Genomic DNA, 25,374 nt, shown 5'->3' with positions numbered 1-25,374 from the left:
TGGGATGTTAGAACTGGTCCTACTGCAATGCTTCTTTTGAGGACATTCCATGGCCTAATGGGAATATTCCTCAGGGGAACACCAGGATTACATCCTTGCTATCTATGTTCTGATTCGAGAAAGCAATTAAGTTACATAAACTTCATTTTCCACATTCCATTTGTTAAATATGGAATAACCTCATCTTTGAGCCTCATCATATTGTTGTTAATTATCCAGTGAATTAATGCATATAAAATACTTTGAAAAGGCTAAAGCAGATAGTGTTTTTTAAATGCTTTTATTTGTGCATTTGATTTATTGGAAAACCAGAAACTGAGAGAGTTCTCCTGTCCACTGGTTCATTTCCCAAATGCCTACAACAGCCAGTGCTAGAATTCAATCTGGGTCTCCCACATGAGTGATAGGGGCAAGTACTGGGCTGTCGCTGCTGCATCTCAGGGTGTATACATTAACAAGGAGTTGGACTGGGGAGTACAGCTAGGCCATGAATCCAGGCACTCTGATGTTGGGACACGGGGATCTCAAGCAGCCTCTTAACTACTGCACCAAAAACTTACCCTGCAAGTAATGTTGTATTGTGGGTTTTTTTCTTTCAGTTTATTCCAAACCATTGAGCTATAAACTTATGATTTGTATGCTTTTTCATGTGTACATTAGGGTTGAGTAAAACATTTAATGAAGAAGATACAAAACAAGAATATGATAATATCTTGCCTCAATTATCTGACCATCTAACCTTTATTTTTGTAGGATATTGATCCAAAAATGGACATTAGGAAGCTCTCACTGTAGCTAATTTGTTCTAATTTAGTTACACCAAACTATGATGCTAGGGTCTAGGTCCATATAGATTGTAAACATGAAATTATAAGGAAGATGACACACTTAGCAAAATAGCACATGGTAAACCAACTGCATGTTTGAAATAGACTCATTTAAAGCAGATCTGAAGAACTGAACAGGCACAACATGTTGCAGTTACACTGTGAGAAAGTGCATAACCCTACTCACCATTAACTGCTCTTAAAAAGGGCAGAGTATAAAAATCTATTCATTAATTGTGACCCCAGTGCATCAAGGAAAGAAAGGTCCAGTCATGTACAGTGTGTTCTGTGTAAGAAGACTGGTTCAATGTACTTTCAGAAAGATATTCATTTAAAGCAGTTTCTTATTTTTAATCTGGGCAGACAGCAAGGTAAACTGTCAGTAATTATTTTAGTCTAGTTTCTGTTGTTATAATGACATACATGAGGGATTGAAGAGAAATTAAAGACTACTAACTTGATTTTTCTCTTACCAATCATGAGCAAATGATGGCCTATATTTGGTCGACTTGTTGCTTATGTCCAATGCTCAAGCACTGCCTTATCCATTACCCTTGGACCCATTCATCATCTATAATCAATACTGAGGCCCCAGTCGCCCTGAATGGTGAATAGACTGAGTTCATGGATACTTGATTGGGTCCTTGGCCGTTCTGTTCACCATTATTCGGATTTTGTCTCCTCTTTCCCCTGTCTTCCCTTTCCCTTCCTTTCTTCTCTTCCCTTAATTTTTCTCTTCATTGCTCACACTGTCTGTTTCTTATTCATTGGCCTCCAATATGTTTCAATCTCTATAATTGGATTCTGTCTCAGTACAGATCACACTTAATGTATCTTGCTACTTTCGTCTGTTGTACACCAGCAGAAAAGACAGCATTGAGTTTACAAGCATGTTATATTCCAGAAGTTCATTTGTAAATTTTTTAGGGTATCTTACGGTGTTGTGGGTCTTATTCTAACCCAAAAATCATACAGAACAATGTAGCAGAAATAATATTCGGAGTTGCTGGGTGACCTGGAACCCAGGAGGTCATGGAAGTACCCTAATGTACTCTGGCTTCAGAGTTCACATCTTCTTAGGAGCTTGTGAGGATGGGACAGAGTGATAAATGTAAGAGAGACCAGGAGGAAACCCCAGATGCTGCTGCAGAGATGTCAGGAGAGGGCTCAGGGCAAATACAGATGAAGGTGGAATCTTCATCAGGGACAGAATGGAAACAAGTGTAAATCTATGCAGGTGCTCATAAGTGGAGTACTCTTGTGCTGGGGACAAGCATAGCCAGTACTGTAGGGAAGTGGGAAAAGAGCTGGTCGACAGAATGAATCCAGACTCTGGTCTTCAGAACATTTTGTTGAGTGGATCTGGGATTGTAGATGGGTCCTTGTCTCTCTGGACTGCTTTCCCCTTCAGAAAAATGATGGTGTTGTGCAGGACTTGTGAGGTTCTTAGCAGTTCTAACTCAATTGCTTTGATTTTTAAAGTCATTACATTCATGACAGAGTTGGAAGTCATAAGGCTTGAAGTTGCCTAGAAGTGGGGAGGATCGTGGACACAGTAACATACATGTGTGATGATAACAGGCATCCTAGATCTAGGAGTGTATCCTTAGAAATGTGTGCTTCACTAGTCCTAAATTATCTGATTCCATTCTCACATGTGTATTTCTGCTAGCAAAAATTATATGTTTATGACATCTGGTTTACCTGCTTGTCTTCCTAAGGAATGTTTATAAGTTTTAAAAATTTTCATGTAGTTTTTCTACTAGGAAGAGTCTGAGGTTACCAACTACACAGAATAATTCAAGCCTCCTTTGGTGGGATTTCCTGATTGAGAGGTAAGGGATTGGTACCCTGAGAAATAATGCAGGTTCTTGTGAGTCGAGTGGAGATACTCAGCATGAGCTAATGCTGTGTGAAAGTGACCCAGTCTCCGGAGTGAGGGAACTTTCATGCCCTTGGTAGGGCCAAGGTGAGCAACTAGACCTGTAACCACTTGAGAAGAACAGCCTAAACAGGTGGCCAGCCCAGCTGTTCTGTTTGCAACAATACATAGCTAAAGTATAGCAGGGCTCAAGGCTCACACACTTTGAGCACATCACTCATACTTAGGAGTTTAAAGGGGAATAAAAAATAAACTCTTCTCTATGCTGTGAACAGTTCTGAAATAATCACCCTACAACATCAATCTGAGATGTCTGTGTTGAGGCCATAAAAGTGATTATGGTTTACTGGTGGTTTGAAGACCAGTGCAGTCTGGGATCTTTACAAACAAGAACAAAGTATCAATGCATTGCTCCAATCACAAAAGAAAACTTTAAAAATTGTGCATTTTGAACAGTATTTTTGGATTTTTTATCCTTTCAGGAATTTTTACTGTTCTGTAAAGCCTAATTTTTGCCTCTTATACTAATCTCTTCTCACTGTAAGTGATGCTTTGCTGTGATGTACTTAATACCCACGGGCATCAGATATAAAGTAGGTAGAACAGCAATAAAAATCTCACTTCTGAAACTGAGCACTTGGGGCAGATGTCAGCAGTGTGATATGTGTCTTTTTAAAGATTTATTTATTTATTTGAAAGGCAGAGTTACAGAGAAGGAGAGAGAGACAGAGAGACAGAGAGACAGAGAGAAAGAAAATGTGAATCTTCCATCTGTTGGTTTACTCCCCAAATGGCTGCAATGGCCAAGGTTGGACCAGGCCAAAGCAAGGAATCATGAGCTTCTTCTGGGTCTCCTACATGGATGCAGGGGTCCAAGCACTTGGTCCATCCTCTGCTACTTTCCCAGGCACATTAGCAGGGAGCTGTATTGGAAGTGGAGCAGCCAGAACTCAAACTGGCACCCATTTGGGATGCTGGTGCTACAGGTGGCAGTGTAACCTGCTTTACCAGAGTTCTGGTTCCGTGGTATGGTGTCTTAACATTACATTGTAAATCTAAACCTGTCAAGGTAAAGCCTTGGCATCCTTCTAATTGTTTAATGTATCATTGATTATGAAGAAACTGCTAGCTATCTTTGGTGAACATTCCAATTCAAATAAAAGTAGTTTCGAAGTGAACATTTGATACAACAGTTAACATGCTGCATAACCAAATGCCTGGGTTTGAGTCCCAGCTCTGCTGTCAATTCCAGCTGCCTGCTAATGCAGATCCTGTGAGGTAGAAATGATGGCTAAAGTATCTGGAGACCCAGTTTGAGTTCCAGGCTCCTGACTTCAGCCTGGCCCAGCCCTGGCTCTTGTGGGCGTTTGGTAAATGAACTAGTGGGTGGGCAATCTCTCTGTTTCTTTGATCTTCAAATAAAATAAAACTAAGTAATAGATTTTTAAAATTAAAAAAAATTATAAGTAGTTTAGGTTTTAAATTTTTATTTTATTTTGAGAGAGAGCATGAGCGAGCGCGAGCCTTCTGTCCATTAGTTCATTTCCCAAATGCCTAAAACAGCTAGAGTGGGGGCCAGGTAGAAGTAAAGAGACTATAACTCCATCTGGGTCCCTCATGTGGGTTAGCAGGGACCCAAGTACTTGAGCCATTACCTTCTGACTCCCAGAGTGAGCATTACCAGGAAGCTCGAATCAGGAATGGATCCAGGAGTCAAAACCAGGCATTCCAGTATGGAATGTAAGTGTTTTAAGTGGTGTCTCAACTAGTATGCCAAATGTCCACCATGAATTAGATTATTTAATAAAAGTTATGTACTTTAATTTTTATTGAAAGTCAGGCAAGCAGACATACACAGACACACATGCACACATGCGCATGTGCACACACACACGTACACACACACAGAGAGAAATCTTCATCTACTGCTTCATTCCCCAAGAGCTCAGAACTCAAGTCAGGTCTACCATTACCATGTGGGTGGCAGTGATCCAAGGACTTGAGCCATCGTCTGCTACCTCCCAGTGTGGACATTAGCAGGAAGCTGGATCAGATGCAGAGGAGCTGGGATTCAAACCAGACATTCTGTGATGGGAGTGTCTCAAGTGGTATCTTAACTGCTCAGTGAAATGCCCACTCCTGAATCAGGTTTTCAATCCTACACTAAAAAAATTATTTATAAATTTGTGTTTGAAATATTTTTAAGCTTGGAAATATGAAAGTATGTCTCTGTTGCGATAGCACTTTGTGTTATACTTGTCCCAGAGAGCTGTTGGCCTCATATCTGTCTTTTACAAAAAAGAAAAGTAACATTTTTCTTCTTTATAGTGTCTAGTGCTTTGTATTTATGCACACAGATCAATTCACAGTTTTCAGAGAACTTTCCTGTATTGTTCTGTATTTGTCCATATGACAAGCTCCTCAGGCAGATAAGGAAGACAAAACCCAAAATTTCACAGAAAATTAATCAATTTTTCTCAGTCCAGAACACAAGCCCATATTGTACAGTGGAAAGAGTACAGGAATTAAAGTTTGAAAACCCAGGTTGACTCTTATTTCTGAAATATCTGTATTTGTAATGTGTTTTGTATCTAGTTACTTAACTTCTCTAAGCCTCTTTTTCTATATCTGTCCAAAGGAGTTAATACTAATTATCTCACATATTTGGTGAGGAGATAAACTTAGATTCAGTTCATCAATCTATCCATCCATCCATCAACCTATCCACATATCTATCTTTTTGAAGTTTTGAAGTATTATATAAATAATGATAATATTATATTATGTATTCTATAGCTATATAATATATTATACAACTAGCTCTTTCTAGATTGTTTTATGTCACTTTTTCAAATTTAATGTATTTCATTTAATTGAGAAAGAGGGAGAGATATACAGAGAAGTCCCACTCATTGGTTCACTCCCCAAATGACAGCAACAGCTGGAGCTGGGCCAGGCTGCAGCCAAGAACCAGGGACTCAATCGGAGTCTCTCACAGAGGCAGAGACTAAGCTACTTGAGGCATCACGTGCTGTCTCCAAGGGAGCACATTAGCAGGCAGCTGGAATTCAGAGCAGAGCTGGGACTCAAAACCAGGTGCTGTGATATTGGATGCAGGCATCCCCATCAGCATTTTAACTGCAAGGCAAACCCTTGCCCCTGTATGTATGTATGTATGTATGTATGTATTTATGTATTTGAAAGGCAGAGTTAGAGAGAGGGAGAGAGAGAGAGGGAAAGTGAAAGAGAGAGGGAAAGAGAAAAAGAGAGAGAGAGGGTTTTCCATCCGTTGGTTCACTTTCCAGGTGGCCACAATGGCCGGGGCTGTGCCAGGAGCCAGGAGCGTCCTCTGGGTCTCCCACATGGGTGGAGGGACCCAAGGACTTGGGCCATCATGTACTGCTTTTCCAGGCCATAGTTGAGAGCTGGATTGGAAGTGGAGCAGCGGGAACTCGAACTGGCGCCCATATGGGATGCCAGCACTGTAGGCGGTGGCTTTACTCACTACATCACAGCACTGGCCCCCCTGTATTTATTTTTAAATGTTCATTTCTTTTAAGTGTACTTTTTGTTAAAAAAAGTAGACAATACAAATGATAGAAATCAAATGCAGCCAGAAGTTGAAAGTTTAGGATTTAGTAGTCATTTGTGACACTATGCAAATATTACACACTTGTCTGTTTTGTAGTAACCATTACCACCCCACAGCAAGTAGGTCTGAGATTCCAAGGCTGATTATTTCAACATCCAAATTGTTTCCAAGTTTTAGGTGAATCAGCCCTAGACATTCCAAAAACTTTCTTGAACTAGCATAGCCACCATTCAAAAGGTATTGCAGACATAGAATATGACTTCAAGCCAACAAGGTTCATGCTTAATACAATCTCCAATCCGATGGATTTCTTGTTAGCACTGTTGTTGTTTTCTTCCTGAAGCTCTCCCACAACATTTGAAATTGTTGAATCAAACAATGTTTTTACTTTTAGAGCTGTTTTAATTTCTCCTCCTTGCATGCTTACCTATTGTTTATGGTATTATGACTGTTTTGCTCTGGTTGTGAAGGACATTTTACAAATTTGCCAACTAGAATCCCCTGGAACTTTGGACATTAGTTTCATACTTCCAAATGTATGATTGTTCTAATCTTCAGTTCCTCCAGCTATTCATCTCATAAGAAAGTATTCCTGGTCGCAGTTTTGGACACTAAATTAATCAGGGATAAGATTGAGTTTAGTTTTGTTAGCTTTCAGAGTCATTTTTCTCTTGGCAAGCTTGAAAGTTAACCAAAGATAAAATAGTCCTGGATTAAAACTCCTGCTATTTGTTCTTACTGACATTTGTTGGTTCTGCTTTTAAAAATACATTCTTGGAAAAGTACTTGCCTTGGAAGTTATTCTAAATCTCAGTAGAGTTTCTGGAATTTATTCTTTATTAGCACCTTTTATAAACAATAATGAGTATTTAACATTAAGAGTAAAGTCTTAGGTGCCTTAAGTTTTCTTCTTTTCCTACATATTTTTAAGTTGCAAAACAGAAATTCTTTGTTTTCCAAAAAATGAAATTCATACACTTCTTTAGCTTCTAGGCTATCAAAGAGGTAATTATTTTTTGTTTTTAAGCACATTTGTGCCTGCATAGAACTCAGCATGGTATCGTTGGTGTCAGGGAATCATCTACTCCTCTTCATAATGATAGTTTCTCAATTAGCACTGTAATTTTTTCACCTCTCAATAGGTTGGCTAATCAAGTTGACCTGAAATCTGAGGCCTCTCTGTGATATCGCAGTGACTTCAGTGTAAATTTGTCATGCTGGAGATGAGAAACTTCTGGATGCTCTTGTTGAGGTGCTCCAAAATGGCAGTGCCAGGCTGTTACTTCAATATATCTGGTTCCAGAGGCCATTTTTCAGAGGGAACATACAAAAAATATATATATATAAATATATTCATATGTTTATATTTATATATGATTATTATATTTATATATATATATTATATATATAGAGAAAGCGAGAGTAAGCAGGATGAATAACTGGAGCCACAGTGAAATACAGAAAGATGGGAGAGCTAGGAACACAAGTAGGGTCAGGGAGACAGGCAGCAAAGGAGGGCTCAGATGGGAGAGTCTATTAATGAGCAGGAAATTACCTGAGCAGGGTGTTGTCAGGGCAGTGTGTGATGTGGACAGAGTGTGGGTAGGCAGTGTTTTATCTAGATAGGAGATGACATTTTATAGGGTGTTAAAATATGCTGTGGACAGTGGGTTATATGAGTGGGGCATGGTGTCCACAGTGTGTTAGGTGACAGGTGAAGTGAATGGAACTATTCTATGGAGAATGTGTTATATGAGCAGGGTGTTATTTTTGAGATACTTTATGGAGGATAAAGGTTGAAGATAAGGGATTAGCAAGAACATCACTAAAGAATATGGAGGTGTTCAAGCAATGTTGAGTGGAATCCAGGTAGAAAGTTGAGCAAAGTTTAAATGATGTGAATTGAAGTCAGGAGTGTGCAGTAAAGTGGCTGGGAAGGAAATAGAAGCTGTGTTGTGGCCAGCTTTGTTTAAAAGCTTGACAGCAGAGGTAGAGGCTGAGAGCCAGAGAGGGAAGGGGAGGTACTGGAGCTTTGTTTGCATGGAGAGACCCCTGGAAGATTGCAAGGATTAGGGGAACCTCCTGGCTCTGGCTTCCTGGCCAGGGCCAAGCCTTTTGTGAAGCTGAACACTTCATTTCTCCCATAGAGGAGAGACACATGGAGCGTATATTCAGCCAAAACCACATATGTACCACACACTCAGTTTCTCGACAGGGTCTTTGTGATCTTGAAATCAAGATCACAGTAAGGGACTGATTCACAGTAAGGGACTGAAGCCCTGGAAAGCCATGACTTACCCAAGGTCTTTTCAGCAAGTAGCATAGCCAGGATTGGAATCCAGGTGCGTTTTGTTTCTAAACTTCTGGTCCACACTGTCTCTAGTAATCTGAAAAGACAAGTTGCTAAAACAGAATCCTTTTAAGGGTAAGGCATAGCTCATGTGCTTTCATGTCCAGAACGAAAGCCTCTCACGTTCCTTTGTGCTGCCAATAAGTATTCCTTAATCATCATCCACATCCCAGCTTTGCCTTGCTGTACCATTAACATTCACACACATGGAATTTTAAGAAATACAGGTCACATTTATAAATAGATTCTTCATTAAACCTGTCTTCCTAGATCTTAGTCTATGGATTTGTGTATAAAGCAAATAAAATGTTTCCAGGTGTATTTGAGGTATTTTTTTCTAAGCTGGTGTTTTATCACGTTGATGCTAGAGTTCAAGCACAGTATTTTTGTTTGTTTGTTTTCAATCTTACTTAATAATAATAATTCAGAAAGTCTCTAATCTTGCTTTCCACACAGTTAAAGCCCAGGCTGAAATGAAAGGAGGAATGAATATTGGCCTGTTGAGAAAAACCATCATGCTGGTAGATCACAGCAAAAAAAGAAAGTAATTTCTGCTTTTGTGTAGGTTTAGTTTAAAAATTAAGTGTGCATTAATTCATGTAGCAAACCACACTTGAGCACATACTGTGTGTCAGAATTGGCTCAGAGTGAGAATGTAAAACTCATATCCAAAGTCCTGGGCATAGTCTCTTAGAAGGACACAGGTCTTATGCAAAACTGTGTAGTGACGTGTTGCTTTGCTGTTGGAAGCATGTCCTCATACAGCAAGGTTGAGAGGATTGAACAGCAATGCCAGGAAGCACTTAGAATCTGTAACTTCTTCCCAATAGCAGCCTGGTTGATGGGTTGGTTGGTTTCTGTGAGATAGCATGGTAGGCAGTCCCCCTGCCCTTTTTTTTTTTTTTTTTTTAACCAAGGAGCCAGTGTCCTCTTTAGAACATCACCTTTTCTTATTACAGAGCTGAAGGTCCTAATTTAGGTTGCCTGGGAACATAGCCTAAGGCAGAGATTTAATTCCCCAGCTTTAATGAGGGAGAGGAATTTGCTAAGTACAGGAGGAAAGCAGATTAGTGCCCAAGGGGAAGACTCAAGCAATGACTCAGATGAAACCTAGACTTGGCCTGATCCATAAATTGGGTTCCTAAGCACAAATCCATCCACAGACTTGCCATTATTTGAGGTGAGGAGACTAATCTTTCATCCTCCACTTAAGTTGGTGGTTTTGGAGAAGGATGCAGTTGAGAGGCAAATGGAGGCTCTTGGCACTCTTAGAAACTTCAGGAATAAGTACACTATCATGGCAAAGGGCACTTGGGATAGATATTGGCAGAAGGTGTGCAGGAGCAGCTAGGAGACCAGGCCAGCATTTTGAAGAGAGCACACAGAAGGGAATTAATTCTTGCTTCATCATTTCATAGATATGATTATTATTACATTAGGAACAAGAGGGCTATGAAAACTTTAAACTCAAAAAACAATGTCAGACAGGGTGAAGGATTCCTGTGTAATTCACATAAAAGCAGAGTGGAAGTACTCTTTCAAATGCAAGTCAGCCTGAGGCTTAGAGAGTGTGGGATTTTTAAAAAGCAAAAAAATGACTGGTAAAAGATAATGTGATCCAGGATAGGAAATTGTTATAGTCTCAAGTAGCTAAGCCTTTCACTAGTTAAGAATGGAGCTGCATGTGCTTGCTTTGGCAGTGTACTAAAAAGAATGGAGCTGCCACAATGCCTCATGCCCTGCTTGGACCTTCTGAGTGTAAAAAAAAAAATAAATAAGATCTTAGATCTTACACAAAATTCTTTTGTGAACCATGCTGATCCATGAATTGTATGGAAGGGATTTGTGGGGAACATAGTTTTGGTTTAGCTAAAGTTGATACAAGTTCAACAAGTCCACCTCTTGGCAACTTATTCCCTCTCTCTATACAAGTATCCATATGGGATGCCAGCATCACAGGCCAGGGCTTTACCTGCTATGCCACAATGCTGACCTCTATGGCTATGTTTTTTAGTCCCAAACCCATCTTTCCTCCACTCATCATGGTCCCTAAGCTGTGCAGATGGCTCAAAAGTTTAAAACACTGGAAGTTTGGCATTCCTGCCTATATTGGGTTATTTTAGTTTTCCATTAGTTTTAATAACAGGACATGGGAGTACTATTCAATCTAGGGATTTCTTATGTTCTAGACATATACTTTGTTGTTTCTCTTATGTAAAAGCAACCCAGTCTCTCCCTTGATAATCAGGATTAATTACCCATTCAGCACGGTAACCCTCTTCTTTGTCTATTGACTCATTGGAATGTGTTCAGGTGGTTTTCTCATCTTCTAGTTTAACAAAAGCATTAATGTATCTCTTGATAGAAGCATTTCTCCTTTGTAACTAAAACTTTAGATCAGCAGAACCTAAAGTTCTGGGGAAAGGAAACAAACACCTAGCTAGGGTGTCACCAGGGTAATTGTGAGAGGAGCAACTGCAATCTCCACCCTTGATTTTCTGATTACTGAAATCTGAATCCTGGCCGTGAATAAACAACCCTATATATTAGTCACTGCTTTAGAGCACACAATGCCTTCTGGGGAATAATACCAGCTATGGTTTGGCTGTGGTTTATCCTTCAGAATTTCAGTGCTGCAGGCTTAGACCCCAGTGTGGTTGTAGAACCTTTAAGAAATGGGGCTTAGTGGAGGGTAATTATCAGGGCTCTACCTCATGAATGCTGTCTCATGGGAATAGTCTACTCTGCTCAGAGTGGGTTAACACCCCCAACAGTTGATTGATATAAAAACAATAAACCTAGCTGGTACCTTTCTGGTTTCTTGCTCCCTGTCTAGCCATGTGACCTTTTCCACATGTGTTACTGATAATGTGATGCCATCTTCCACAAGGCTGTCACCTGAGCCCAGCATATGCCTGGTCTTGAACTTCCAGAACTGTGAGCTAAATAAGAAACTTAATCACTTCCTAAGTGTCTTACCTCTGTTCTATCACATTAGTGATTAAGTCCCAGCATCTGAATTTGGTGGGGATACCTTTAGACCATAGCAGTTGGATCAGATAGGTCAAGGGGTGGATTGGCTTTCTTGGTGTGGGATCCACTCCTAATCAACAGCTTTATGGATTACTTGGTAAATAAGTTGGTGGAATATGTCAATGTTCGATATATATATATTTTTTTCTTAGTGATAAGTGTATATATATATTTTTTCTTAGTGGTAGAAGGGATGAATATAGCAAATTGTTGTTCACCTTATGAAGCAATGCCAGGAACAATTTAAGTAACTTTCACCACTGCATGCCATGAACTCTTAGTGTTGCCTTTGCTGATGGAAACAGGATTGTTAATGTGTTAAATTGAGTCTTATTACAGAACCAATTGCAGATAACCCAAAAACAGTATAGAGAAACCATCTCAGTGGCCCACTTTTAGTATCAAATTCTGTATAGCAGTTCAGTCAATCCAAGAAGCAAAATCACTAGGGCAGTTGTGGAAGCTGTTCCAATGGTTTATTTGAGGCTGTTGCTTCTGTATCTGGTGCAGGAGGATAAAGTTTCCAGAGGAGATAATTGAGGATTAAAGATGGACATTAAGAGGCAGCAAAAGGAAAATCAGAACAATGGGATGAAGGACTGGAACCCAGGAGCGTGAACTAGACTCACTCAGGCCAGACTCTATGGCTGTGGTATCAAAGTTAGAGGTGAGGATGGGGGTGAGGACGAAATCTAAGACAGCCATAGGTCTCATGGAATTCAGTTCCTGGGTCTGAGGGGAAATGCTAAGAAATAGAGAAATAATGGTAGTAAGCAGAAAGATAATACTGTCTTAGTTCAAGCATTTCCACAAGGAACTCACAAGTTAAATCTGAGAGAGGCAATTTAGACAAGGAAACTTCTTAGTTTTATTCTTATTATGCAGTGTTTTAATTCCAGATTAAGAGTTTGTTCATCGAAACAAATATTTACTTTGCCGTTTATAGTCTGTTTCTTTAGTCATAGGGGACCACTCAGTGTTTTTTCTTGTTGCTATTATAGTGTCGTCTATAGGGTTTTCCTTATCTCCATTATCTCTTTATAATTTTGTAGTTCTAAGATGCTTTTGTAGAATTATAGCAGAAGAGACTGTAAGTCAGGCCTGGCCAGAGGGCTCAATGTTGGACCTCATGTTTGTTAAGAGCATGTGAATTTTTAGGAAAGTGCACTGAGCAAAACTAGTAAATAATGAATATTCTTGTAGTTTTGGCTCTTTCACTAACTTGTTTTATGACTTCAACCAATTTAAGTCCATATTTCTGTTTCCCTCATCTCTAAAATTAGTGATCACTGAAGAATATACCTTTCAAGCTTAGTATTTTATGATCCTATGATTCTTCCACAGTAAGGATTGGAGCTAAATCCAACAAAGAAATTGCTAGCCATGAGCAGACGTTATTTTTTTTTTATTTTTTTATTTTTTTTGACAGGCAGAGTGGACAGTGAGAGAGAGACAGAGAGAAAGATCTTCCTTTGCCGTTGGTTCACCCTCCAATGGCCGCCGCGGCCGGCGCGCTGCGGCCGGCGCACCGCGCTGATCCGATGGCAGGAGCCAGGAGCCAGGTGCTTTTCCTGGTCTCCCATGGGGTGCAGGGCCCAAGCACCTGGGCCATCCTCCACTGCACTCCCTGGCCACAGCGGAGGGCTGGCCTGGAAGAGGGGCAACCGGGACAGAATCCGGTGCCCCGACCGGGACTAGAACCTGGTGTGCCGGCGCCGCTAGGCGGAGGATTAACCTAGTGAGCCGCGGCGCCAGCCCAGATGTTATTTTAAATTTCAAATGCATTATTATGCTAGTTGGATAGAGTCTTGGATTTCTGTAAAAAAATGGACAGATCATTAATCACTCTGAAGTTGCAGGGCTGAGAATGGAATAGATGACCTTACAATGTGCATAATTGTGATGAAATGATTTAATCATTTTTACTTAGTGGATGAAAAAGAATTTTCTTTCTCCTCCTCCCTACTCCCCCAACACACACACTCCATACACATTTGCACAGCTGTAATAAGGCTTTGAGTTGAGCTGACTGGCAGTCACATGTGCATAGAGTCTGTGGCTTATTTTTTTCTCCAAACATTTGTAAAATTGGATTAATTAAAATAAATTTAAACTAATTATTTAATTAATGTAATTACTAGAAAAGTAATGAAGCATAATTATTGTAAAAATAAATGGAACAGAGGATTAAAGTCATGAAAGAAAGTTATCACATCATTTCTGGATTTTTAAACTCTTAATAATAAATCCCTATTAGACCAGTTTGTCTTTGTGACACTCTGGATAAAAATATACTATTTTAATGATTTTTTAACTTGTTGCAGAATTTCATGTATTACAAATATTTTAAAGAATTAAACATTTTGAGTTAAAATATGAATATATATTGACTTTGGAACTTAAATATTTCATTGGTCATTGAGACTGATCTGTGGGAAAAAGTAATTTGCCTTTATAACTTAATTTGGAATAATCATCCTATTTTAAAGACTGCTTTTATAACAGTTTATCTGAAATTTCAACTTAAATGTTACAAACTTTGCCTTTCTTTTGTTCTGTGTGCTATTTTACTTTGTTTCTTTGAAAAAAAATCTTGTAGTAAAGTTAATCAAATAGAAACTTCAAATACAAAAAGGGCTATTTTATTTCAAATATTAGAAGGTAACAATTTCAGTTTACTGCATCAAGCATATGATCAAACGGTAGTAAAGAGGATACAAATTTGAGGAAGACTCCTTCTGAGGGGGCTATAGTCTAGGAATATAGGAGAGACAAGTTTAGAAGGCAGGACACGTTTCAGTCTGTGTGGAATGTGCTTTCCCACCCTAGTTTGTATCACTCCCTTCTAATTTCCTTGTATCCTGTATATATGCTTCTTAGCTCTGTTCTAATTTAGTTCATTTCCCTAAGTTTTCCTGTCTGTTCATTCCTATTTCCCAGCACCTATTATATGCATTAAATAAATTTCTATTGAACAGAATTTGTTAGCTTAAATTAAAGGTGATATAAATAAAGTGATTTAGGCCTTTTAAGGTAGGAGGCACTTTTTTGGGAAAATAAACAAAGGCATTGTTCACAATGGATGTGGGAGAATAAATAAAATTATAAAATCTGGAGTGAGGGTCCATTGGATGCAACAGGAATAGAAGATAATGGAGTTTTGAAAGGAAAGGGAGTATTTGCAGAGCATCTCAAAAATTCTACTGAAGATTTTTTTTGCTATACTTTAAAAATGTACTGAGTTATTAATATAGGATATCATCACTTATAGTATTTAGGGTTTAATTTTTGTACCTTAAATTCTTTATAAAAGCTAAGAGAATTTTTCCATTTCCTTTGGCTTGAGGTAAGACAGTTGTAGAATATAAGCAATATTTATGGCATAAGACATTGTGTTTAGTACTTGACATAGATTGCATTATTTAATGCTTATCACAACCTAGAATATGTCATTGTCTCCATCTTATTGGAAAGGAAACCGAAGCTTGGCAAACTGAAGGAACTGCTCAGTTAGATAGATGGTAAGAGGCGAAAACAATGTTCTAATCCAGGCAGCTGATGATAGAGCCTTTTTCTCTTGATTCTTATGCTTTGGACAAGGATCCAGTGCTGTCCAACATTACAAGACTGAGGCTAATTTTAGAACAGTTAAAGAACTGGAGAGGGAAAGAAGACCTGGAACTTAAGGAAGTCATTTGCTGACTTGAGAGATAACATGAGATGACATTTCTCAGGTAACGTAGAAAGTTCTGGAACAAACAATATATTATAAATATAACGGACTCAGGGCTTCTTAAAAGACAAGAAACCAACAAATTCAAAAGGCAATAATTTTGAACGTGGCGTATGTCCTATTCTTGGCATGCAGAAACTTGTGAACAGTGGACTTGATTGGACAAGAGGAGCAATGGGCTTACTTCCTGCTGAAAATGGCCTCCACTTCGTTGATAATGGAGAAATAGCTGTGATGTCAGGTTGTTCAAGTTGTTGGAACAGCACTTTGACTAATATCTATGAAAGAAAACCCATGCAGTACATGTAAAACTGGCATTAACTTGTGTTTTATAAACCTCTCTCTTTTAGGAAATATATTTGTGGTGAGCCTAGCAGTTGCAGACCTAGTGGTGGCTGTTTATCCATACCCCTTGGTGCTGATATCTATATTTAATAACGGATGGAACCTGGGATATCTACACTGCCAAATTAGTGGCTTCCTGATGGGCTTGAGTGTCATTGGATCAATATTCAATATCACTGGGATTGCCATTAACCGCTACTGCTACATCTGCCACAGTCTCAAGTATGACAAGCTGTACAGTAACAAGAATTCCCTCTGCTATGTGTTCCTGATATGGATGTTGACGCTTGTGGCAGTCATGCCCAACCTGCATACTGGAACCCTGCAATATGATCCAAGGGTCTATTCCTGTACCTTCTCACAATCTGTCAGTTCAGCGTACACGATAGCTGTGGTGGTTTTCCATTTCATCATTCCAATGCTCATTGTCATCTTCTGTTACTTGAGAATTTGGATCCTCGTGCTTCAGGTCAGACGGAGAGTGAAGCCTGACAACAAACCCAAACTGAAACCACAGGACTTCAGGAATTTCATCACCATGTTTGTGGTCTTTGTACTTTTTGCCATTTGCTGGGCTCCTCTAAACTTCATTGGTCTTGCAGTGGCCTCAGACCCTGTCAGCATGGTACCCAGAATCCCAGAGTGGCTGTTTGTGGCTAGTTATTACATGGCATATTTCAACAGCTGTCTCAATGCAATCATATATGGACTACTGAACCAGAATTTCCGGGAGGAATATAGAAGAATTATAATCTCAATGTGTACAGCAAGGATGTTCTTTGTGGACAGTTCTAATGATGTAGTAGATAGGATTAAATGCAAACCCTCTCCATTAGTGACCAACAATAATTTAATGAAAGTGGACTCTGTTTAAGATTGTAAAGCATTATTGGCAAACTTCATGTTGGCTTTTCTCTTGATATGTGTCTAGAAAATCAGTGCTTGAGGAGATTCTATGCTCTTTAAGGGTTGCCTCTGTGGTTTCTGAGCTAATGTATGATGAGTTTGTGAACAAGTAATTCTACTTATTGAGAGAAGTGCAGAACATATAGAAATGTATATGTTAATTAGACATGTGTCAGGGACAAGGGGTTAAAGTAAAATGCTGAAAGCATTCAACTGTTGTTTATGAGTGTCAAGGTTTTCTTTTACAGTAAATGAATGCCACAGGAGTAACAGTTGCATCCTTCCCACACACTTTTCGAAGATTTCTAGTAGGAAAATAAATAGAAAATTTTATTTATAAATGAGCAAATGGAACAAAAAGGGAAGAGAGATGAGTGACTTATCACATAGTTCAAGGCTGAAAATAAATCAGTATATGACAACAACAGGAACAACCACAGCCACAACCAGTAACTTTCCAATTTGCAGTATTAGCATTGGGTAGTAGGTATATCATAATCATGAGTGTTTACTGTTCAGTGTTATGTACTGCACATTCAATCTGATAAAGAACTAAATACACAACAGAGCTTTATTCAGATATCAATTACCATAATTTCTTAAAGCAATAGCCAATAGTTATGTATAAAATTTTATATGACTTTATTAGGTACTTAGCTCAATATTATTTTATATCACTGATCAGCTCTGTTGAATTGATGCCCACTGACTCATTACATTTTCTAACCAATTCATTTAAATATGACAAAGGGGGTGGATGTTTCACTAGGCAGTTAAGATACCACTTGGAATGCCAGCATCCCTCATTAGAGAGCCTGGTAGGAGTCCTGGCTCCTTTGCTTCCAATTCAGCTGAATGCTAATGCAAACCCTGGGAGGCAGCAGTTGATGGCTCAAGTTCTTGGGTATTTACCACACACATAGTAAACCTAGATTGAGTTCTGGGTTCCTGTCTTTAGCCCTACTCTGCCCTGGATATTGCAGGCATTTGTGGAGTGAATCAACAGATAGGAACTATCTCACTATCTCTCTCTTTTAAATTAAATGAAAGCAATATAAATAAATGTTTTAAATGACAAAGTATTAAGGAGGTATATGCTTTTGGTTATAGTGCTAAATGTATTCTAGATTGATTTTCTTTTTTTTAAAGATTTATTTTATTTGAAAAAGTTACAGGGAGAGGTAGAGACAGAGAGAGAGGTCCTCCATCCACTGGTTCACTCCCCAGATGGCCACAACAGCCAGAGCTGAGCTGATCTGAAGCCAGGAGTCAGGAGCTTCTTCCAGGTCTCCCATACAGGTGCAGGGGCCCAAGGACTTGGCCCATCTTTCTACTGCTTTCCCAGGCCACAGCGGAGAGCTGAATCAGAAGAGGAGCAGCTGGGACTAGAACTGGCACCCATATAGAATGCCCGTGCTTCAGGCCAGGGCTTTAATCTGCTGCGGCACAGTGCTGATCCCTCTAGATTGATTTTCTAGTTGATCAAGTAAATCCAAGCCAGTATTTTGTCTTTTATAGCTATCTTAGTATAATATTCTTCAATAATTCATTTCAGTATTTGATTGCCTCAATAGCATTGAAGATCTAGGAGAAGAAAATAACAAATGGCAAAACTATGGTTTCATATATTTTGGCTATAACTTATCTCCATGGCTATTTGGGACAAGAGTAAGAGGTGTTACACGAAGTGCTTTGTTGCAAGGTACAACCATGTTTCCTTGTATTTTAAAGAAACAAACGGGACTGTCACATACCACAAAAAGTTGATGACTTGTGATTATATGATGGGACTTCAAATGTTCTTGGAAAAATAGAATTTGAAAATAAGTTGACTTGGGTGCAAAAATTTTTTGAAATCCATGCAATTTTTTTTCACAATTTGAATTTCTATGATCTTTTTGTAGTATCATATATATATAAGGCAAAAAGTATCTGGATATTTTTATAAGATTAATCTTCTGATTCTTTTCATAAGCATATTTGGGAAATATGATGATGATTGCCATTGGTGAGGGTGTGTGTGTGTGTGTGTGTCTAAGGTATCTCTAAAACTTTACCTCATAAGTCTTATATGTGTACAAATTCTAGTTTCTTATAAAATCAATTTTAAACGATAAAAATAGTACTTAAGCTATGTTCCAAATTTCAGATGACTCAAAGATTATCTGAATATGATAATCATGTTCAATAGAATTAAAGATTATCTGAATATGATAATCGTGTTCAATAGAATTCTTTTTAAAATTGGTGTTATACTCTTCATGATGCTTGTGCTAGACAGTTGTGTTGTTAATTTTATATAATATGATTCCTTTGTTTATGAAATTTCATTTCTTAATTTATATATTGTATTATATTTGTATTTGAATAATACATCAACAAAAATAACAAAAATATTGTGCACTTTAAAAATTTGAGAGGGGACAGGCATTTGCCATGGTGGTTATGATGCTGCTTAGGATACCCACATCCCACATATCAGAGTACCTGCGTTCAAGTCTCCACTCTGCTCCTAATTCTAGTTTACTGCTAATGTGCCTCTGGGAGGTAGCAGGGAATGTGTCAAGTACTTGGATCTCTGACATCCATGTGGGAGATCTGGATAGAGTTCATGGCTCCTTGCTTTGACTTGGCCCTACCCTAGCTGAGTGATTATTTGGGAATGAACTAGAGGATGGGCGGGCTCTCTCTCTGCCTATCTGCCTATCAAATAAAGAAATGTCTGCTAAGTAGAGTATCTTTTTTTTTCTTCAAAGATATATTCATTTTATTTGAAAGCTATATATATATATATATAGAGAGAGAGAGAGAGAGAAGGAGAGACAAAGAGAGATCCTGCATTTGGTGGTTCACTCCCTAAATAGCCACAACTGCTGGGGCTGGACATGGGCAAAGCCAGGATCCAGGATCTTCCTTCTGATCTCCTACTTGGGTGGCAAGGATCCAAGCACTTTCACCATCCTCATCTGCTCTCCCAGGCATACCAGCAGGGAGCTGGGTCAGAAGTGGTACAGCCAATACTTGAACTAGCGCCCATATGAGACGCTGGCATGACAGGGGGCATCACCCTGTATGCTACAATTCTGGTCTCTAAGTAGAGTATCTTACATGAAAATTCAGTATATAACTTTAAAATCTTGAAATAACTTTTCACCATTATGAGAATACTGGCTGCTTAAAATACTGCTAATGAAAAAGCTGATAAAAATCAAAATAATGAATCAAGTTGTCTCCCACTGTAGAAAACTTATAAATATGTAAGGTATTATCTCTGGATTCTTCACTGTGCTGTTGTTAAAAACTTTTCTCTGAAAAACATGGATATGTGATCGTTGTACAACCTCATATTTCCAGTTTACAAATTACTTTGGAGGAAAAACTCTTTCAAGATTAATAGATGACTGTTCTTTTTAACTCTTAAAATTTTGTTAATAAAAAGTGAACAAACATCATATTTCATATATACAGTTTTAAGAACATAAATACTTCCTATCCAACTCTCCCTCCATCCCTCCTACACAAATTTACACTAAATACAGAAGTCAACAAGTAGTAAGTAGAAAAACCACTGTTCACCAAGGGTGTAGACAAGGGCTATAAACAATAGTCAGATATCCAAATGTTAATTCTGTACATATACATTACATTTGTTTTGTACTCTGTTGACTGTTACATAGCATAAGTTAGTACCTTGGTGGTGCTGCTGGGGATGTGCTTATTCAAGAAACCAAAACATTCCATGAAACTCACTAGATATTGTGTTCATCAACTGGAAACCCCTATTGAGGTAAACCTCTTTATCAGAGTTACTTACCAGTGTGAATAATTTTTTCCAATCTTCTTTGTCTGTTGGAGTACTAGTGGTAATGTGAGGGTTGACAATATAAGAAATAAAATTATTTTGAATGGCATATTTATAAATTTTATGAATATTTGAAGCTTGGATTTCACAGCCTAGACTGGAGGCTTTGTGAGGATGAAAATAGGTTCTGTGAATAATAGCTGTGGGGGAGCGCTCTTTAACAAAAACGGTCGGCAGGATCTGAAACTAGGCAAGTGATATCCATACAAGGCCATTGCATATGGACTAAGGACAAACATCTATCATTGTTCTTTTCAAAATCAATTGCTAGAATCAAATGTGATCATCAAAATTCCATAACTTAAGTACTACACTAATAACCAGTTGGAGTAGACAGAGTTTGGCCATTCTAATTTACATAAATCATTTGAATATTGTCACTGGAGTTTCAAGTATATGCTGTTTGGGAAAATTAAAATCCTGTGTGATCAGCTTTTCCTTTTTTTTTTTTTGCCTCATAGAGGCAAAAATACGGTGTTTCTTTTATCTGTTGAACAGATTAGCTTGGGACATATTGTCTATACTGCATTATATAAGCTTCCTAATAATTATATAAGCTTCCTAATTATATAAGGTATAGTATCAATAAATACTATAGATTGAGGGGGAAGGAATCATTTCAGTTTGCCTTATTGCATATTATGTTATCAAATATTCGTGGGTATGTGTAAAACATTAGCATCATGAACATGATATTTTTTTCTGACAAAACAACATATCCATTTAATTTTAAGTATTCTGGGAGCTAATTTGAATGGATAGATAATCTTAGATATTAAATGCGTAGTCACTTATTGACATTCAATGTTAATGTTATATGGTGTACAATTTTTTGATTGCCTCTGATGCATAACCAAGTATTTCACTATGAATAAGCAAGCACATTTGGAATATAATACATTTTAAGTAAGATTAAATAACTAAATTATTGTATTTGGGAATTTCTTGAACATAATCTTCTTTAAATAGTTCTTTATAAAAATAATTTTCTGGTTTTCTTCCACCTTTCCTTTTAGTTTATTTTTTACTTTTTTGTTTGAAAATAATCTCATTTGAAAAGAATTATTGTGTATAGTACAAAAGTGCTACATTTTCTGCAGTGGTAGCACCAGCTATTCTATATTTCTTACAGGGTTTTGAAATATCCTATGATTGTATTGACTAAATATTATTTAATAAATAAAAGGGATTTTAGTTGTGTTTAATATTTATGTGACTGATAAGTGAGTACTTATTTTACCAAAATTATTTAGAAAACCAAAGATCTAATGTTGACTAGATATGTAAAATATGGGAAAAGACCAAAAGGGAGAGATATTTAACCAAAGTCCTATTATTCATTTGTATAACAATAACAAATAGGGTAAGAATTCAACACCCAACTCAATGAGTACCAAGAGAATGATCTGGTTATTGTAATGTCTAGAGGGTTGTGATTGAGCTCCATCGAGTTCCTTGAAATGTTGTTAACATGCCCTAGCTGGGTTAGAAGGGTGGTGGTGCTAAGTGTTTTAAAGGAATAAGAGAACATTTAAATTTAACTGTAGAATAACAATCATGATGGAATTTATGAAGTTAAAAATTTTTGAATCATGAGCCTTAATGATACATTATTATATTTTCAATCTCTGGAATAAAACCATCTTAACCAGAACAAATTTTTAGAAAATTTTTTTTACTATTACAGAGTTTAGCAAAAGAAGTGTTTGTTGATGGTTGTGTGTGTGTGTGTGTGTGTGTGTGTGTGTCTATACATATTGTGTGTTTTAGTCAAGCAGCTGCCTTTTGTTTTACTTTAATGACAATGATCTTAGGAGAAATGAACAGATTCTACAATTTTGAAAAGTAAAATATTTTACATGTTATTAATAATAATGAAACAATACTATTTTCCTGGGAACAGTACTCTGATTATGAAGACACATTTCTGTGTTCTGATAACCAGAGGTAGAAATACGTATCTTCCTATTTCTGTAACTGTTGATCCAGAGTGTATATGTTTGCTTAGAAAATGTTTAGATGATTCAAAATAATTAATTTAGGATCTTGACCTCAGTTCTGACATTGTTTTAGACTTGTCATTATTTTCTTGCAGTCTGGTAGAAATTTGAATAACAGCCTAGAAAGGTTGTTTTTATGAGACAGTTTAATTTTATAATTTTGAGAATATGGCTTGTGTATTCTTGCATGTTTCTACTTCTTTTTACCCATATCTATACTTTGTTACTATCAAGGAAGAACTTAGGTGGGGTCTTTGGATGCATATTTTATTAATTAAAATTTTACTTATATATGAATATGATTTCCTGTCATTATTTTCTTTTTTTAATTTTTTTTCTTTTTTGACAGAGTAGACACTGAGAGAGAGAGACAGAGAGAAAGGTCTATTCTTTTCTGTTGGTTCACCCCTCAATGGATGCTGCGGCTGGTGCGCTGCGGCTGGTGTGCTGTGGCCGGCGCACTGCGCTGATCTGAAGCCAGGAGCCAGGTGCTTCTCCTGGTCTCCCATGTGGGCACAGGGCCCAAGCACCTGGGCCATCCTCCACTGCCTTCCTGGGCCACAGCAGAGAGCTGGACTGGAAGAGGGGCAACCGGGACAGAATCTGGTGCCCCGACCAGGACTAGAACCCAGTGTGCTGGCGCCACAGGTAGAGGATTAGCCTATTGAGCCTTGGCGCCGGCCTCCTGTCATTATTTTCAACATATGCATTTGGTTTTCCCGTTGGTTTTTGAGAATTAAAAGTTGGTTAAGAATGAAGGGCGGTTTTATAATTACTTAAGATATGTGTTATTATTATTATTTTTTTTTGACAGGCAGATTGGATAGTGAGAGAGAGAGAGACAGAGAGAAAGGTCTTCCTTTTGCCGTTGGTTCATCCTCCAATGGCCGCCATGGCTGGCGCGCTGCAGCCAGCGCACCGCGCTGATCCAAAGGCAGGAGCCAGGTGCTTCTCCTGGTCTCCCATGGGGTGCAGGGCCCAAGCACTTGGGCTATCCTCCACGGCCTTCCCGGGCCACAGTAGACAGCTGGCCTGGAAGAGGGGCAACCGGGACAGAATCTGGCGCCCCTACGGGGACTAGAACCTGGTGTGCTGGTGCCGCTAGGTGGAGGATTAGCCTATTGAGCCGCAGTGCCAGTCCTATAATTACTTAAGATATGTATCTGTTTATGGACAGGAAACCTGTCTTGTCACTGGCTTTGGCATTTTTCTCTGCAGAATTTAAGTCATTCAGTAATTCATATGCATTCATATATAGTGAATGTTATATGATATATGCCACATATATTCATATATCCTTATCCATCTTAGAAGGGAATTGAATTTCATTGAACATTGTTTTACCCATTTTGATATGTGTAACCAACAAGCTATATTCTATCTCAAATACAGATTTGTTGCACCACTTCATAAATGTGTTTCTATTATAATATCTTTTTTCAGAGAACATTATTTCTGGTCAGTTTCCATGCATCAGATGGAATCCTTTAAATCTTGCAGCCTCTTTGTGAAAAATAGCCTGTTGACCTGTGGATGACCAGGTCATAGAATTGTTGAAGGAGATTTAGAGAACATCTTCTGTAAAATCCCCTCATTTACAGACCATGAAAGTGAGAGTAATTAGATCAGTTCTTGTCCTGATGGTTGATGTACAATGTAATACTTTATCCATTTTAGTATTTTTTTTTTGTTCTAGTACCATTGGTTGAACTCTGTAATTAACACACAATTATTCTTAGGTGTTTAAATTTTAACTGAAAAGTGATCCCTGTTAGGAATTTGGAAAACATTATGCTGAGTGTAATAAGCCAATCCCAAAGGGACAAATACCACTTGTTCTCCTTGATAGGTGACAACTAACTTAGCACCAAAAAGGAAACCTGTTAAAGTGAAATGAACACTATGAGAAACAGTGACTTGATCAGCCCTCACCCTGACTGTTGATGAGCAACTTGATATGCTATCCCTCTTAGTATTTTTTTTTGTTTGTTCTACTTAATACTTTTGGTTGAATACTGTAATCAATACACAATTCTTCTTAAGTGCTGAAACTTAACTGAAAAGTGATTGCTGTTAAATATAAGAGTGGGAATAAGAGAGGGAAGAGATGTGCAATTCTGGACATGCTCAAGCTGACTTACCTCAAACAGTAGAGTTAGAAACATACCAGGGGATTCCAATTCAATCCCATCGAGGTGGCATGTACCAATGCCATCTCACTAGTCCCAGTGATCAATTTCTGTTCACAATTGATCATAATGATAGGACTAAGAACCAAAGGGATCACAGAAACAAGAATAGTGTCTGCAAATACTAGCTGATAGAATCAAAAAGGGAGAGAATGATCCAACATGGGAAGTGAGATACACAGCAGACCCATAGAATGGCAGATGTCCTAAACAGCACTCTGGCCTCAGAATCAGCCCTTAAAGCATGCGGATCCGGCTGAAAAGCCCATGAGACTATTTCAGGCATGGAAAGCCAAGACACTCTGGGGAAAAAAAAAAAACCTAAATGAAAGATCTCTGTGAGTGAGATCCCAGTGGAAAGAACGGGTCATCAAAGAAGGAGGTACCTTTCTCTGAAGGGAGGAGAGAACTTCCACTTTGACCATGGCCTTGTCTAAATATGATCAGAGTCAGTGAACTCAGGGGGCTTCCATAGCCTTGGCAGCTCATGACAAGAGCCTAGGGTGATTACTGACGCCATAAATAAGAGTGTCAATTTGTTAAGTCAACAACAGGAGTCACTGTGCACTTACTCCTCATGTAGGATCTTTGTCCTTAGTGTGCTGTACATTGAGATTTAATGCTATAACTAAAACAGTATTTTTCACTTTATGTT

The 25,374-nt window shown here is 38.2% G+C and overlaps 1 protein-coding gene across 2 annotated transcripts in view; it reads left to right on the top strand.

The window, feature by feature from the left end:
- Positions 1–25,374, top strand: part of MTNR1A (melatonin receptor 1A) — a 167,247-nt gene that overhangs the window by 3,543 nt on the left and 138,330 nt on the right. The window contains exon 2 of one of the 2 annotated variants that reach the window (XM_051833612.3): positions 15,768–18,616. The exons of the other annotated variant lie outside the window; for it this stretch is intronic. Within the exon in view, the coding sequence (XP_051689572.2) occupies positions 15,768–16,636 (869 nt within the window). The 3' untranslated portion in view covers positions 16,637–18,616. Of the gene's footprint in view, positions 1–15,767; positions 18,617–25,374 lie in introns of those variants that run through there. 2 annotated transcript variants of the gene reach the window in all.

This window comes from Oryctolagus cuniculus, chromosome 2 (genome assembly GCF_051225735.1).
Source record: "Oryctolagus cuniculus isolate XC-2025 breed Fujian yellow rabbit chromosome 2, ASM5122573v1, whole genome shotgun sequence".
Lineage (NCBI taxonomy): Eukaryota > Metazoa > Chordata > Mammalia > Lagomorpha > Leporidae > Oryctolagus > Oryctolagus cuniculus.
The sequence above is the reverse complement of the archived record's forward strand: the minus strand, read 5'-3'. Positions and strand labels throughout refer to the sequence as shown.